Source organism: Liolophura sinensis, chromosome 8 (assembly GCF_032854445.1).
Source record: "Liolophura sinensis isolate JHLJ2023 chromosome 8, CUHK_Ljap_v2, whole genome shotgun sequence".
Lineage (NCBI taxonomy): Eukaryota > Metazoa > Mollusca > Polyplacophora > Chitonida > Chitonidae > Liolophura > Liolophura sinensis.
Genome location: NC_088302.1, coordinates 27392327 through 27406776, shown reverse-complemented (window position 1 = coordinate 27406776; position 14450 = coordinate 27392327). Strand labels below are relative to the sequence as shown.

Genomic DNA, 14450 nt, shown 5'->3' with positions numbered 1-14450 from the left:
AGAGGTTTAAAGATGTGTCTGTTATACTAAGCTATATTATAATGTTCACCGCGCTCTGCACATATATAACCTTGTAGACCTACACAGAGCAAGGACGAGTGCCTGCTGAGAAAAGTCAAACTTCCCTCGTCTTGCGGTTAATCCCGTAGTTACCAATGAAATAGCGAGATATGATTTGACGTCACATCCTTCTGCTAGCTGGCCACGCCTACTGCACGCGCTGAGGCAGGTGTAGCGTTTGAGGAGCACACCAAGCAAATCCTTCTTTCTTCATTTCAGCCACGTTACTTAACATCTCAGGGTAAGAGAGAGACATTTTGTGTGAAACCAGAAAATTTCAGTGAATTTCAAGAGCGATCGAAGAGTTTATGTTGAGAAGTCAAGCTACTTTAAGGTTGTCTTAACTGGGAAGGACAAAGGCTATAAAAAAGAAGGCGTGTGCTGAAGTTGGCAAAAGCGAAAATAGCGCAGACGACGTGTGGGTAGAGGAGCTGTTTTCCCGGGAACTTTATGTGAGTACAATGACACTACAGATGAATCACAGGATGGATTTTGACACAAATCTGGCTGCTGAATGTTTGGTCGCTATGTCTGGCATGTCAAATGCCACCGTTAGATCCCCAAACGATCTTCAAACGATGGAGTTGCGGAGATCTGGGAACATTGAGCATGGCTTGACGCAGGATGTCGGACATCAGGCCGATTCTCTCTTCATGCTGGCAAGGATTCTTACCGACCTTAGCACATTTAAGCAGGAACCCGTAGAAAATGACTTCGATTGTGAAGTTAGTGAGTTTGACTTCAACATGAATAGAAATACCCCCTGTACGGTGAAGAGTTATAGCGAATGTGTTGAGGGTGGCTTGGAGAGACGGACCACGCCCACCCTGACCAACAGTGACGGTGAAAACACGAGAGATAAGATTAATCCTTCCTACTTTGGTCCCACAAAAAAGGTACACAGATGTCATTACAAGGGATGTGACAAAGTGTATGGCAAGAGCTCTCATTTAAAAGCCCATCTCCGAACTCATACTGGTAGGTGTAATTTTTATTTGTTTATTTATTGTTATGCTATTATTTATTTGTTTTATTTTACTTATTTTATGAGGATGTATTATTGGTATTTTTACAGCAAATGGCAGTGTGTAATATCTGTAAAAATCCAAATAGTCATTATCATTTAATTGTCATTCTGACCTGCTGTTGTTGAAATCTTTAATGTTGTTACAGTAAACAAAGGCTATGGACATTACCCCCTTCTGGACCCTCCTTTTAGTTACCTGTCATTGTATAAAACGTGTGCTACTGCGCAGTATTATATCTGATGTACACAGGCAAATTACAGCAGTGGTGCCTTCTAGGTGGATAGTGTTGTCGGTGTTAACTGAAAATAAGATAATGTCCTGCATTCCTGGCCTAAATATCATATTTTCATTGATGTAACCTCCTCTCAACATTTCATCATGTTGAGATATGTACAGGGGCAGTCATTTTATAACAGTGTGTAACGCAACAGGTGTGTCACATGTTCTTGTTTTTTTACCTCAGTCATTTATATTTTATAGGGTAAGAGTGTACCATTTAGGTACAAGAGATATTGAGTTTTGAGATATATTAAGCTGAGGTTGCTGTTTACACGACCTGGCAGAAGTACATGTAGGAGGCACTTCACTGAAAAATCTGTTTACCCCAGTGAAAAGTCAATTGACAGGAACATCAGCTTTACAACACATGGCATTTTTAACCTGCGCAGAGGAGTAATGTGCATGCTGATCTGGTGTTTTATATTTGTTGATTATGACAGTGCATCAGAGTGAAGTACAAGTCACAGCATTCTGCCTAGAAGCACTATACTTCTTGTACCACTTCTATTCAGAATGCCTTGCATATTAGAACATTGGGATGGGTTTTAATGAGATGTTTCACTGAAATACAGCTACATGTACATGGATATGAATTAACAGGGCAAAGGTACCCAAAGTACCCTGGTATCCATAAGTATCCATACAGTAGCGTCTGTTAAGTTGAATTGAGGCAGGTTTCAAAAAAGTCATGAAAATGTGACCTACAGTTGTATCTCTGAATGTTTTCAAATGCATAGCGCTTTGACTAGAACTGGCCAAGCCATCAGGCATTACATTAGCATAGTAGTTCCATGCTTACTCAGGCCAGTTGCACATGACGGCTTGTATGACAAAATGTTTCTTTTTGACGTCAGGAGGTTGTGCTGTGTAGTAACCAAAGCGATATCTAAATCTAGCCAGTGGGGTATACTTATATTTAGTGAAGGAAATCCTGATTTCACATTTATATAGGCAATAAATAAGTTCAACTTCCATTGGTATCCAGAATGCAATTTATACATGGATTTGGTATAAACGTTTGAAATACAGATTTTGTTTTAGTTTAATTCCATTACAATTACAAACAACTCACTACAGTCTGCATCCTGATTATTTATTTTACAATACATACACACCCGTACAAGAATATGCATATATTTGGCAAGTATTTTAAATACCGGGAGTCTCATTCGCCTTTGCACATCTCAACCCTTTGTCCTGTTTTCCCTGTAAGAACACCATTTTGTGCTTCTTGAAACATTATTAAATGTAGTAAATATAAGTGTATTATTGAGCATGAATTAACTGCCATCACACATATTACCGGTAGTTTAGAAATGAGTACTCGGGATCTCTTCTTTTGTAGTAGTAGTTTGATCCAAGCTGATATTATATCCTTCCTGCAAGTTACTATGAAACTGACTTCAGAAATCACGCCGTGCCCAAATTAGGCTATTAAAATGCAATATTTCTGTTAAGGTTAAATACACACATGACATGTTATGTACATGTACATGTATGTAGTGTGAACTTCATGTTTGCATGTACATGTACTAAATACTTGGCTATACTTTTATGTTGATTTATGGAAACCACTGTAAAATTCCATGGAGTCTTTAAAACAGATAGAAAAAGGTGTGATTATAGTAACAACAGGAGTGTGTCCGAGAGGTTATGGCGTCTTTTCATGGTGAGGACTAATGAAGTTACAGGTTCAATCTCTGCCTTGGACAAGGAATACCTGTTGGGATTCCTGCGCGGTCCCTGTTCATGGTCACACTCTGTGACAATCATGTGGGGATTTAGGCAATCTAACATTAGTTGAAAACCACATGCCTTCCAGCCATATGGCGGGCATAATCATACGTTCACCACATGAATTATGGGGAAGGCTTGTGAGCAACAAGTACCATGTACATTCAATTGATTGATTGATTGGTGTTCCATCAGCCAGACACTGTGCCTATATATATTGGAGCATCAGGGGGCCTCCGTGACAGGTGTGGTGCATTGATCCAGGAGCCTCTCACCAAATCCAGTCTCTGAGAGTTCAAGTCCAGCTCATGGTGGCTTCTTCTCCGGCCATACGTGGGAAGGTCTCTCAGCTACCTGTGGATGATCATGGGTTTTCCCCCGGCTCTGCCCAGTTTCTCCCCAGTTTCTCCCCGATTTCCTCCAACCATAACAGATTGATGTTAAATAGACATTGATCAATGTAAAAAATAATGGCACACTGTGCAAATGTGAATGATAAAATTTGCCCTTAATTTCTTTTTATTATACAGCATCAGTTCTTCTTTCTTAAACTGAAGTAACCTTAATACACATATTTCGAGTTTTATTTCTTCTCTAGGAGGATGTACATGTTCATTTGATTGGTTGTACACACTTTCATATTTCTATTTTTTTTTTCAATTCATGCCAGCCTTGTATAATACTGGGTGGCCATTGTTGCTTGCATGTTTACAGTGTGTTATGGTAGCCTTTAAAAAGCTACAGGCCTGGTCAGATTGACACCCATGTGACTCAAATGTACAGTACACTTCAGCCATCCGCACAGTTGCTGAGACCAAGCGAGAAACATGCTCAGCAGATTTAAGTACATGTAAGGGCAGAATGAGATGATTGAATGGTGGCAGGGTGAATGTTAGTGTTGCTAAGGTGCTGTTCAGTGGCTAGGTAACAAAGGATAGTTCACCCCCACAGGCCTCATGTTGTAACTGAGGTAGGCGGGGCTGTCTTTGTCATCAGCCCCTATATGCGGATGAAAGGCTGACCTAGTTTCGATTGTGTGGGCCACGCGACAGATGGTAGAGGCCACACTCGTCTTTATCTTCTTCACATCACCAGCCACATGTCCAAACTCACCTGTATTCAAATGAGTTTTTTTTTTTTTTAAGTCTCCTTTTTTATCTGCTTTACCAAGACACTTCATGATAGAATTGTTGATATATCTCCTGGTGCTGGATACAAAAGAAAGGAGCCAGGCAAAAGTCATTGTGTACTTGTACCATGTGTAGAGAGACCCCTGTCTGTTCACATCTCTTTCATTACCAGTACCTCCAAACACATCCCCAAACATCCCCTGCCCACACCAGGCCCATAACCACCACCTCTCTTCTGCATGTTTGCCATTATGTGGGTGCGCCTTCAGGAAAGACTGGAAAAAAAAAAGAGTTACATGTACCTGAAGTGAGACAGGGAGAGTAATACGTCATAGATTTCATCCATTAGATTTGCCACTAAAAAGCTTTGGTCACATGTTTCCATGTATTGATCTCATTTTCTTCAACTTGTTTTGTGAACTTTTACTTATTTTTGTTCTGTGTGTTTGTTTTTTTTTGTTTTTTTTTTTGGGCACTTGAAGGCTGTTGCCCTTGCAAGTTTAGTAGGATATGCCGTAGTCAGGTGTCACCAGTCTACATGTACATAGTGTCAGGTAGCCCTTAGCTAAGTGCACTTCTTATGGCTACAATGCATATATATATACTAACTATCATGATATTAAGTTCTTGAGTACAGTGTAAAACTCTAATAATTAAATAAATAAGTTTGTTGTTGTTCATCTACATTTTTATTACAATACCCCTATCACCTTGTGTCATCAGCTGAGAGGGCTTGTGTCTCTATGTTCTTGAGTACATGTAAAACTCTAATCAAATAATTAAATAAATAACTTTGTTGTTGTTCATCTACATTTTTATTACAATACACCTATCACCTTGTGTCATCAGCTGAGAGGGCTTGTGTCTGTATGTGTAATTTATATTAGTATTCGCGATCCTTGACTCAGTGGACAGTCCGCATATTCTCTGTAAAAATATAATTGAATGTTGGCATTCGTTCATCTGTTTTAGCTCTCTATGGTTCAAATGCACTGAGCCATTTTCCACCCTCTTGTTGATACCTTTTAACAAGAATTTGGATGCAGCAGTGTTGTGGAGGATGGTTGATTATTTGATTGTGTATTATATAATGTTACATGCATGTACAATATATGCTAGCAGTTTAAAGTAATTTTTAGCAAAACTCCTCAGGTTAGCTACATTTCTTCTTTGGAAACATTTACATGTACATGTACATGTCAGGATTTCCTTCAGTGATAAAAGTCTTATTTGACATATTAGATAACATTTACATATTTCACATTACCATGATGTCTAAAAAGAAACATTTTGTTTTAGAGCATTCCACTGATTTCAGATGACTTCATAATACAAGTTTATTCAACTTTTAATACTGCTACTGCATGTCACACATGTATGAGGCTCCAAAAGCAAGATGAATTTGATTTTTGGAAATCGTCATGCCAGCAGTACTTGCCCTATACAATATGACTGTGCTTCATTGTTCTGTCATATTGATAGGACTACAGCAGTAGCACGTTTATTCACTGAACAAGGTCAGTGCGATACATAACAATATCAGCTAGTACAAACCTATACATTACAGTATACATTAGTGTGTCTCATGACTCACAGATAATATAGTGTCTCTTGTTTCCGTTTTCTGAATCTCTTTTCAGTAACATGAGAAATTAATTCTTGAAAACCTTAAACTAGAAAAGTTACAGTACTGCATTAAGAATGTAGTGTAAGTCCATTGCACTATATATCTGGATCCTAACACTATTATATATTCTTAAAAGTAAATGATACCTAACAAAAAAAAAAAGAAAAAAAAATACTGTCACTACATGTAGTTGAAAGCCAACGCAACACCATTAACCTCATGCTTACCACAAGTGTATTATTATGGCATAGGTCTGTATTGTAACCAGTAACTCAACGTATGACATTATGCTCTCCACTAGCATAACCTTTTAACATGTAATGAACTGTAGCATTAATGGTTATTAAAAAAACAAACAAAATTATCCCGCATCTCTCTATAAATGCATACATTTACATGTATCATCTTCACAATACTGGCATTATCCAAGTTATATAACATAAGCACTTCAGTGTTATCATGAGGCATGTATCTTTAAGTGGTTAAAAAGTATATCTCCATCTCTGTAAACAATAATATACATCTATCACTTACATGTACATCTATTTACTGTCACCAGCCGTACGTGGGAAGGTCTGGCAGCAACCTGCGGATGGTCATGGGTTTCCCCCGGGCTCTGCCTGGTTTCCTTCCACCATAATGCTGGCTGCCGTTGTATAAGTGAAATATTCTTGAGTAAGGCGTAAAACACCAATCAAGTAAATAAATAAATAAATTTACTGTCAATATATCCAAAACATATTTAACCGCAAGTCATAAAGTTAATCAAGCAGTCAAACAACCTACATGTACATTAGGTTATTTGTCAACAAGAAAACACTTTGGCCATTTCTGACAAACAACCTCGCTGAGCTGTGTCTTTAACCTCTCTAACACAGAGAGCTTGTTTTATGTTCCAACAATCAAATTAACCCGTTCTTCACCTAGCCTGAACAGTCAGTAAATCACAGCATCAATCAACTGTACTCAAACTGTACTTCAACTTACTCTCAAACCTACCATATATACTTTGTCTTTACCAACAATGTCAGTGTCTGTCAAAGTACTTACTGAAATCATATCAAAATAAATAGAATGACCGAGATCACAGTCAGGAAAAACTGGATCAATACCCAGTCAGCATTTACTTTCATTTGTAATCTATTGAGATTTGCAACATAAGACATCTTCATAACATTTCATGATATCACAGTACAGGTTTCAAGAACATGTTTATGTAATTGTACAGCGTATAATTACAGCACATCTGACCTGGGGAGATATAAGGAAAAGCAAAATGAAATTGGCGTCGAAATCATTATGCCAGCAGCACATTGTTTGTTGTCCAAAGGTCTTTGCATCACCAAATCGACAAGAGTAGTTGCCCCTGATTATGACAGCTGTTAAAGTGCAACAGATGACCTACATGGCCCACTTATAAACATGCCATATCTTCCATTCACTCAACAAGACACGTCATACAGGACATCACACAATATCCAAGTCTGTGAAGATCCACGGCTACAAACATTCAACATAATACGTTCAAATGCATAAAAAATGATATTGTCAACATATCAATAATAAATAGAATATTGCAGAGCGAACAACAAATAACAACCCAGGAGACACCATAATTTCCACCTTTCAGAAGAGCAATATTTATGGTGCTCAACTCTCACTCTGCAATATCCTCCATGTAGTTCATAGACTTGTTTAAAGGAGGAGAAAATTTAAACATCAATCAAATACCATTGAAAAGAGTATGCTTTTCCTTGCAGGTGCATGCCATAAAAAAAATTCTGATATGTACTTCAAGTTGACAAATTATAAATTAAATCAGCACCAAAATCTGCTGTGGGCAGCTCCATTTTGCCTAAGAACTAGCCCTGAAGCTTTCTGTTTTAAGAGGAGAATTGTCGTAGGAAACCGCCCGAAGTGCAGTTTGTACATTTCCGGAAGAAAACTCTTCTCCCCTTGACGTTCAAGAAACGGCAATGTTGGACGTCAGTTCCGAGTTTACACACCAACAAGCTGGAATTTTCACGACTCCCATTGATTGAGAGGCACACACCCCCAGCATAAATACAGGGTGTTGAAGATGGAGGACGCGATGGACTCGGCGATTTATTACTAGCTTTGTAGTCTTCAGGCCTTACGTGTATGGCGAGGAAAAACGGCAAAATTATGCAGCAGGCACCACCAGATAGAAAAAAATGTGCTCTTTTCAGCCTATAGTGTCATGTTTTTAGGTTTTCTTCTCCTTTAAAGTTTGTACACATGTGCCTTGAGTACACATATGAGTGGTTGAAAATTTACTGAAAGGATAGTTGACTGAGACATAGTGAGAAATGACCAAACATGAAACCTGAAAGACATGAAAGATCACAGACTATGCAATGTGATTTCTTGTAATATTTGTGTGAATATCCTTGTAGTTGGTGGGTTTGGGGTGGGTGGAGGGGGTGGAGAGTGGGGGGGGGGGGGGGGGGGGAATTACATGATAGCACTTGTTGTCCTTGCCTGGACATGCAGATGCACCAGCCTTTGGCAAATTAGTTTTCCATCCATGTGACCTATAGATATGTATGTATTCGCACAATATTGATGAAAGACAGGTGGTCAAACAAACGTTAGACTGTACCAAGAGACACATAAGTGTCACCGAGATGACTATTTGTCATTTAATACCCACAAACAGTGAGAGCGGGAGAATATATAAATTTCCTGTTCCAGTCCTGCTCATGGCAGCTTCCTTTCTGGCTATACGTGGGAAGGTCTGCCAGCAGCCTGTGGATGGCCATGGGTTCCCTTCCACCATAATGCTGACTGCGCTGTGTTAGTGAATCAACTGTCAGTTGAAAGGAGTGCACATATGACCACTAGACCAAAGCCTGCACGCTTGCAGCGACTTACTTCTTGCAAGGATTCATAATGATTACATTCTGTTCTGCGGATTTATTCTGTACCTTTTTCCTATCATTCCCAGGCAAAACTGTGTACTGCACCCTGTGTGTAGGTACATATATGTACAATGTGTGTTCTGTTAACAGTGGTGGTTCATGTTAAATTGTTTCTTTATGTGTGCATAGTACATGAGAATGGTGTACATGTAAAGCATTAGAATGACTGTTAATTCTTAACTATATACACACCAATAATGTGTGAATTTCAGTTTCAGTTTGGTCTAAGGGAGATAACTATTCAGAAGTACCTGCAGATGTGGGGTCTGTCCTACAGAGCTTGCGTAGCTTTACGGCAGGCACAACTGTGTCACTTTAGTTCATGTATAGATATATATATATATATATATATATATATATATAGAGAGAGAGAGAGAGAGAGAGAGAGAGAGAGAGAGAGAGAGAGAGAGAGAGAATGGTACGTGTACATGTAAATTAAGCAATATGTGTTGTGGTTATTCTCCAGGTGAGCGCCCATTTCCCTGCACATGGCCTGGTTGTGGTAAAAGGTTTGCTCGGTCAGATGAACTAGCCAGACATATACGGACCCACACAGGTAAGCCCATCATTAGGATCAGGATAACAGACATTATTTTAAGATTGTAGGACATATTCCCCCCTGGACAATCCCGCTGCCCTTCCGGACAATTTCCTCCCTGTCAATTCCCCCCCTGGACAATTTCCTCCTCTCCCCCAACCCCTGGACAATTTTCCCCCCGTGTATACACCGCTGAATGGTACAATACTTTTATATGCAACTCATAACGGACATGAATGAGTAAATATGAAGTAAAACTACATGTATATCTACTCTTTTATGACATATTCTTCACTCAGTTCTCTTATCCACCATTTTGTTTTGGTTTTTTTTGACCTGTTTTAAACATGTCCATCATCTTTATCTACTTTTGCATCTTGGCATTGCCTCTATGTCATTGCCTCGACAACCATACATGGATGAAACATGCTTTTGCCATGGTATTGCTGAAACGTTGCCAGTGTGGCATTAAGCCATACTCATTCAGTCATACTCATTCAGTCAATCAGTTCTCTTAATTTGAAAATTTGTATTGTTTTGCATGTGTATTGTGGCAGAGTGTTTAAGACTCTTATCTTTCAATTGCTGGATACTGGGTCAGTCCAAGCTTTGGACAGAAAGCTTATTGATTCTCCTGCACACAGTGCACATGGGGCCATGGTTAAGACCATTTGCCTTTGATGAATATGGTGTGGATATTTGTTTGTCTTACATAATAAACTTTGTCAGTAACTTGCCAAAGGTTAGGGGTTTAGACTAGTTATGACCTTAATTACCGAAAGTGTCCTTTGACAGACCCTTGTATGGTGGTGTTCTGTCCTTTTACATTTCAATCTTCCAATTTGAATTGTTTTTTTTTTTCTTCTAAATTTATATCCTAGCCAACCGTATTTATATGATTTTTTTGATTGTTGTTTTACGCTGCACTCAAGAATATTTCACTTGTATGACGGCATAACATGTCAATAAACATCTAATAACCTAGCCATAACCTGTTGTTTTAATCTGGACCCCCTCCTGTCCAACCCTAGCAAAATTAACACCTGGTATTGAAACAGCAAGTAGAGGTTGCTGTTAAAAAAAGCCTTCAGGGTGGTATGACATACAAAATCTTAAAACTTGGTCTAAACATTTTACTTAACACAAAGCCATACATTTTGGCAGAAAATTCTAACCACTTAGTTAAAAAGCTATTTGTTAATGTAAATGAACAGATTAGCTGTATTTTAGCCAGCTGTGTATCGCTGCAAGGGTCTAAAGGCCTTGGCAGTTGAAAGTCCAAATTAAAACAACAAATTATGCCTGGATTGTTGGATGTTTATTGACATGTTATGCTGGCTGCCGCCGTACAAGTGAAATATTCTTGAGTGCAGAGTAAAACAACAATCAAAAAAATCATATAAATACGGTTGGCTAGGATATAAATTTAGAAGAAAAAAAAAACAATTCAAATTGGTAAACTCATTAAACTCATTTGATTATAATACTGTTGTTAATATCATAAATCAACACACGCACACAGAGCTCGGGGAAACCCACGACCATCTGCAGGTTGCTGGCAGACCTTCCCACGTACGGCCGGAGAGGAAGCCAGCATGAGCTAGACTTGAACTCACAGCGACCGCATTGGTGAGAGACTCCTGGGTCATTGCGCTGCGCTAGCGCACTAACCATCTGAGCCACGGAGGCCCCTACTTCATGAATAAGTTCAAATCTTGTATATAGGTGGGGGAATTGTCTGGGGGGTGGGGGGAATTGTCCAGCGGGGGGAAAGTGTCCAGAGGGGGGAATATGTCCTTACCCCTTATGTTAATTGTTTATGGATTTGTGTTGGAAAGTGTCAAGGTCTTGACAGTATACATGCACAATGGTATTGGGCTCTGCTTTGTTTCCTCTCCATGGCTACCTATATGTACTAAATCTGAGCTCTGGTACCGTACCTGTGAGCCTCTGGAAGGTTTTCCTCATTTCCCGTTGCAACACCTTACATGCATGTTCTGTGTTCTAATTATGTCTAAAGGTTAGAGTAAGGTGCAGAGAATTGCAAGATTCACATGTCTTTCTATGTAGCCATCATCCGAAGTAAAGGTGTGATCGAAAGGATGCAGTATGACGTGATATGTCATTTTCAGTAAACCTGTTACATGTACCTAAACAACCATCAATTGGAAACCTCACCAAGAATCTTGACAGACTTTTCAGTGGTACATTAAGCTTGGCATAGAAGACTGCGTAGGACTTGACTCAACTCATCTCATCTCATGAAGTCATTAAGTGTGTCCAAATCACAAATGGTCATGTGACTCGAAGATTCACAGTGCATACATGTAATGATTGGAATACACGTAATGATTGGAGTTACTTCGATATTTTGACACTGACACAACAGTTGAGTTGAGTCGAGTTGGATTTTATGCTCTGGTGTATTGCTGAGATTTAGCGAGACACAAAAAAAGAACAGTGTGTATGTGTATTACAACAGTCAGATGCAGGACAGCTGCTGAAGATACTGGCTTTAGAAATTATTAACAGATACATGTAACAAGCTCGCAACAAAAAGCATGATTAAAATATTATTTTAGACATCAGACCAAAATTATAAGTGCCCTGAAGAGTATTTTCAGCTTTTCCCCAAATCATTTACAGACTCAGCAGCTTTCTTGCTCACAAAAGAGGCCACCTCTTTAGGTCGGGAAAAATGAAGACAGTAAAAAGCAATGGATGTCACACACTTCAGTTATTGTAGCTAAGAAACTGGCCACACAGAGAAGAAATTGGCAATTTCTTTTGAAATATCACCTTTAAAGGCAAATGACATTGAACACAAAAAAATGTCCAGCGGAATAGTAATGAGCACACACACACACACACACACACACACATATATAATATATATATTATATATATATATATATATATACATACATATTGTATATAGATAATAAGTTCTTATTTATTAGATTTGCAACGTTTTGATGAATATTTTAACATCCTTACCAAGCCCATGAAGTACTACATGTACATGAAAAATATGTTGTACAGAGGAACTTATTAAGCCAGGGATCAAAATATCCCCTAAAGGTACTGAAGGTATTTCGACATCTACATAATGATGAAGAGAAAGTGCTCTTGTAGCTGTGAAATGCAGTAAATTTCATTCATACACACTGTAAAACAACATGAAAGTCGATGAAATGCACCAAAAATTGGCCTGGGATATTGTCCTTGTGTCTGTCTGTCTGTCTGTCTATCCACCCACATTCTATCTCAGCAACACTTCAAGTCAAATTTAACAAATTTTTGTTATAGATGTACAAAGTCATGGAGAAGAACGCTGTTAATTTTCAATTACCTTGACATATTTGCTAAAGGCGAACAGCTCCGCTAAAATTAAATGGCATATAGTGCTTGTAATCATGGTGTCTTTTGAACAGGCTTTGAACAATGCATTAGAGAAGAACCCTATTTTTGTTTTCTATGGCCTTGACCTATTTTCCCCAAGATCATGAGGTTGATTTTACGATCTCAATGAATTTAAATCCAACTTGGTCCAGACTCAGCCATGTTATAACTGAAATGTTATAACTGTTAAAGACTGTAATAGTACAGTCTTCCTTGTGTGATTGATACACTCTGCTTCGTGAGCGACCTCTGTGCGAACACCACTAGTCAGAGGTACACCTACCCCTATAGAATTACCTTTTCCTACCACAAGGCTATCTGGTTGCTGTTGATCTACAATGAAACATGTGCATGCTGTTCTTATTCTAGGCTTATTAAGTAAGGATTATACTTGAAGACTTCTGCATATATTAAAAGCATATTTTTATTCGTTTGATGTACTCAAAGCTAAAGGATTTTAAATGCATTGCACCATATTTTATTATATTTTTACTTTGAGCATTGAAAAAAAAGAGTGAATGACCAAACATTTCCCAAGTCCCAAGTCTTATATATAAAGTGATTAAAGGAGATATATGAAAGGTTACATTGAGTATTGAAGGGGTGGGGGTACATTGATAAGTACAACCTTGGTGGTACATGTAGCTCATCTTGTTTGTATGCTATTTGATTCATGAGACCTGGTTTCATTATGTATTTAAACATCAATGAGTATGGTGTAAAAGAACATTTAAATAATTGACCAACGTGTACATATGATAAAATGCCTGTATACACATATACTGCACATATATAAGTTAACGTGTATTGATATTCTGTTCTCAGGGGAGAAGAATTTTTGTTGTCCAATTTGCGAGAAAAAGTTTATGAGGAGCGACCACCTGAATAAACATGCTCGACGGCATCCAGAGTTTGATCCCAGCATGCTGAAGAAACGTGTTCAAAACAAAGCAGGTTCAACAAGTGATGGTGTGTCTGACCAGTCTAGTCCAGCGGCATCTCCCTGAAAATCACCCTTGCAATCTCCTTGTGTGCTGTGCTGTACGGATGTAGCCAAACTCATCAGCTTGTTCATCCTCTGAATTTGTGATATATCCTTGAATTCCATGTGTATTAGTTGCAGTTAAGTGTGCTATTTAAGAATTGCATTGTCTTAGTCATCTGCCTTCTTTCGTACATTTTTAAAGTTGTTAATTAATGGTTGTTATTATCGTTATGAAAAGAGCGAAATTGCCGTAGTGGAGAAAGCTCTATTAAAATGAGCATTTCTCTTCACAAATGTTTGGTTGCCAGGATGTTTAACAACTTACACAGTAGTCCACCATTGGCCACACTGCACATTATCGCATGTTTCAGTCTGTTGTTGATTTAATTCATGAGTGATTACAGCACAATTAAAGTGTTATATTTTTACGCAAGTGATTTTTATAGTTGTCAACAACATTGTTGTATGGTGCTACATAATCATTAGGAAAGTGATGGTAGTAGCTACTTGAACAAAAGGAACTTTGTGTAGGCGTAGGATTGCAGAAAATTTACATCTTGTACATGAACTTCCTCTTATATATATTTATGATACCACGCCATTCCGGCAGCAGACTTATGTTAAGTCCTTAGGATTTTTCTTATTCTTGTTGTTTTGACTACGAGTACATTTAGTCACATAGTTTGTTATCCATTTTCAATTTCATACAACCCCTTAAAATGAAC

The 14450-nt window shown here is 38.4% G+C and overlaps 1 protein-coding gene across 1 annotated transcript; it reads left to right on the top strand.

Annotated features, from left to right (window-relative positions):
- The first annotated feature begins 253 nt into the window (after window positions 1-253).
- Window positions 254-14073, top strand: LOC135472940 (Krueppel-like factor 9). Its single transcript, XM_064752679.1, has 3 exons — window positions 254-1038; window positions 9267-9356; window positions 13566-14073. The coding sequence occupies exons 1-3, from the start codon at window positions 522-524 to the stop codon at window positions 13745-13747; spliced, it is 789 nt and encodes a 262-aa protein (XP_064608749.1). The 5' UTR covers window positions 254-521; the 3' UTR covers window positions 13748-14073.
- Window positions 14074-14450: the final 377 nt, after the last annotated feature.